The sequence below is a fragment of the Crocodylus porosus genome, unplaced genomic scaffold (genome assembly GCF_001723895.1).
Source record: "Crocodylus porosus isolate Cpor-Errol unplaced genomic scaffold, CroPor_comp1, whole genome shotgun sequence".
In the NCBI taxonomy this organism is placed as follows: Eukaryota; Metazoa; Chordata; order Crocodylia; family Crocodylidae; genus Crocodylus; species Crocodylus porosus.
Genome location: NW_017728886.1, coordinates 258374826 through 258376378, shown reverse-complemented (window position 1 = coordinate 258376378; position 1553 = coordinate 258374826). Strand labels below are relative to the sequence as shown.

Below are 1553 nucleotides of genomic sequence, written 5' to 3'. Positions count from 1 at the left end.
AGATTAATGGCAGCATAGGCGCAAAGTCAGGTCATCCATATACTTGCATTTTGAGGGTCCCATTTTGGAAAACATTTTTGAAAGTCCGGTTCAGACTGTAAACAATATTAATAATGGCATTTTCATTTTTTCCTCTAGGTCAGGAGAGCGACTTCCTTGCTGTCCTTTATGATTATCCCTCTCCGGATATTGGCGAGCCAATATTTCAAGTAGGGGAGAAATTACGTGTGTTATCAGAGTAAGTTGTTTCTGTTTCATTCAGACTCTAATACAATTGCTGTTGTTTCATTTGATGCTATATGGACACAGGTTTTGTTTTCTTCTATGGGAGAATGTCTGAGACACAACTACTTCTGGGAAACTCTCACTGCTCATGAGGAAGTTCTTCATAGATAATGCCCTTTCAGTCACTCGCATTAGATTCAACTCTCACTAAGCAGAGGGAGCAGTCAGCACCGTACTGCGTCAACCAAGAGGGAACTGTATGTTGTGACCCTATGTACAAGGAATCCAAAATGCTCACCTTTGACTAACCCTTCATGAAGTCAATAAGAATATCAGGCAAGACTGATTTGGCTTTGTATAGGCATCCGAATGCTCAATCAACTGCAACTTTAGGAGAAGACAGATAATTAACCCTAATCCAAATTCTCCCACACCTGGGGGGACCTGTATTCCTATTTAAGTCCTTCGACAAAGAATACCCTGAGGTATGATTCTACTCAACATTAGGGCTGGCCAGAAATCAAGAGATCTGCTTTGCAAAAAAAGGAATTATGTTTTGATATTTGTGTCACTTCTGATGCAGAATGAAACCAAGACCTTCTGGTATTTTTCTGGGGGAAAGGAGGGGGAGAAGAATAAATAAAAAGCATAGCAAGAGATTCTCAGAATAGTTCAAATCAGGCACAAGAGGGACTTGACTTGAGTCTTTCAAGACAGTTCCCTGTTACACTGTGCTAACTGGATACTCTCTCTCTTGCCTGCACTGCCCTCCTCCCTATTTCCATCCTGGGCTTAAGAAACTTTTCCAACACAACAATTTTGATGACACTTCCCTTTTGGTTTTGATGAATCTACCGGTTCTCACGAAAATACCATGAACCTCAATGAATGCAAACTTGGCTTCCAATTCCAATTCATTTCAGCCGTGTTATAGACAGTCCTGCAGCCAGACACTCCACTGGAGTAGACTGAAGACAATGGACCTGATTTCTTGTATGTCCAAGCTGTGGGAGCAGTGCAAAATGGCAAACCATATTTACTTCTAATTAACCGAAAGCTTTCAGATGCTGGTAGTGGCTTCATGATCCTTGTCCACATGGGTCTGGCAGAAATGAGAGGTGTAGCTCCCTCCCTTTAACTTCTGCTACTGGTATAAGACCTGTGAAGAGCCTTGAAGCAGCACAGGATCAAGCATGGTGCAACCTTGTCAGCCACTCCCCTTCATGACCACACACTGCCCTGCACCAAAGAACCCAGGATTTGATCCCTTCCTTGTGATAGGAGTGGAAAGACTTTGGCATAACAGGTGAAGGAGCTGGCCCGCTTAC

General features: G+C 42.9%; 2 protein-coding genes across 2 annotated transcripts in view; one reads left to right on the top strand and one right to left on the bottom strand.

Moving 5' to 3' along the window:
• TG (thyroglobulin) overlaps positions 1-1553 on the bottom strand; it is a 210241-nt gene that overhangs the window by 61972 nt on the left and 146716 nt on the right. The window lies entirely within an intron of this gene.
• SLA (Src like adaptor) overlaps positions 1-1553 on the top strand; it is a 27102-nt gene that overhangs the window by 13568 nt on the left and 11981 nt on the right. Inside the window, exon 3 of the mRNA XM_019552970.1 lies at positions 139-238. Coding sequence (XP_019408515.1) covers positions 139-238 — 100 coding nt within the window. The remainder of the gene's footprint in view (positions 1-138; positions 239-1553) is intronic.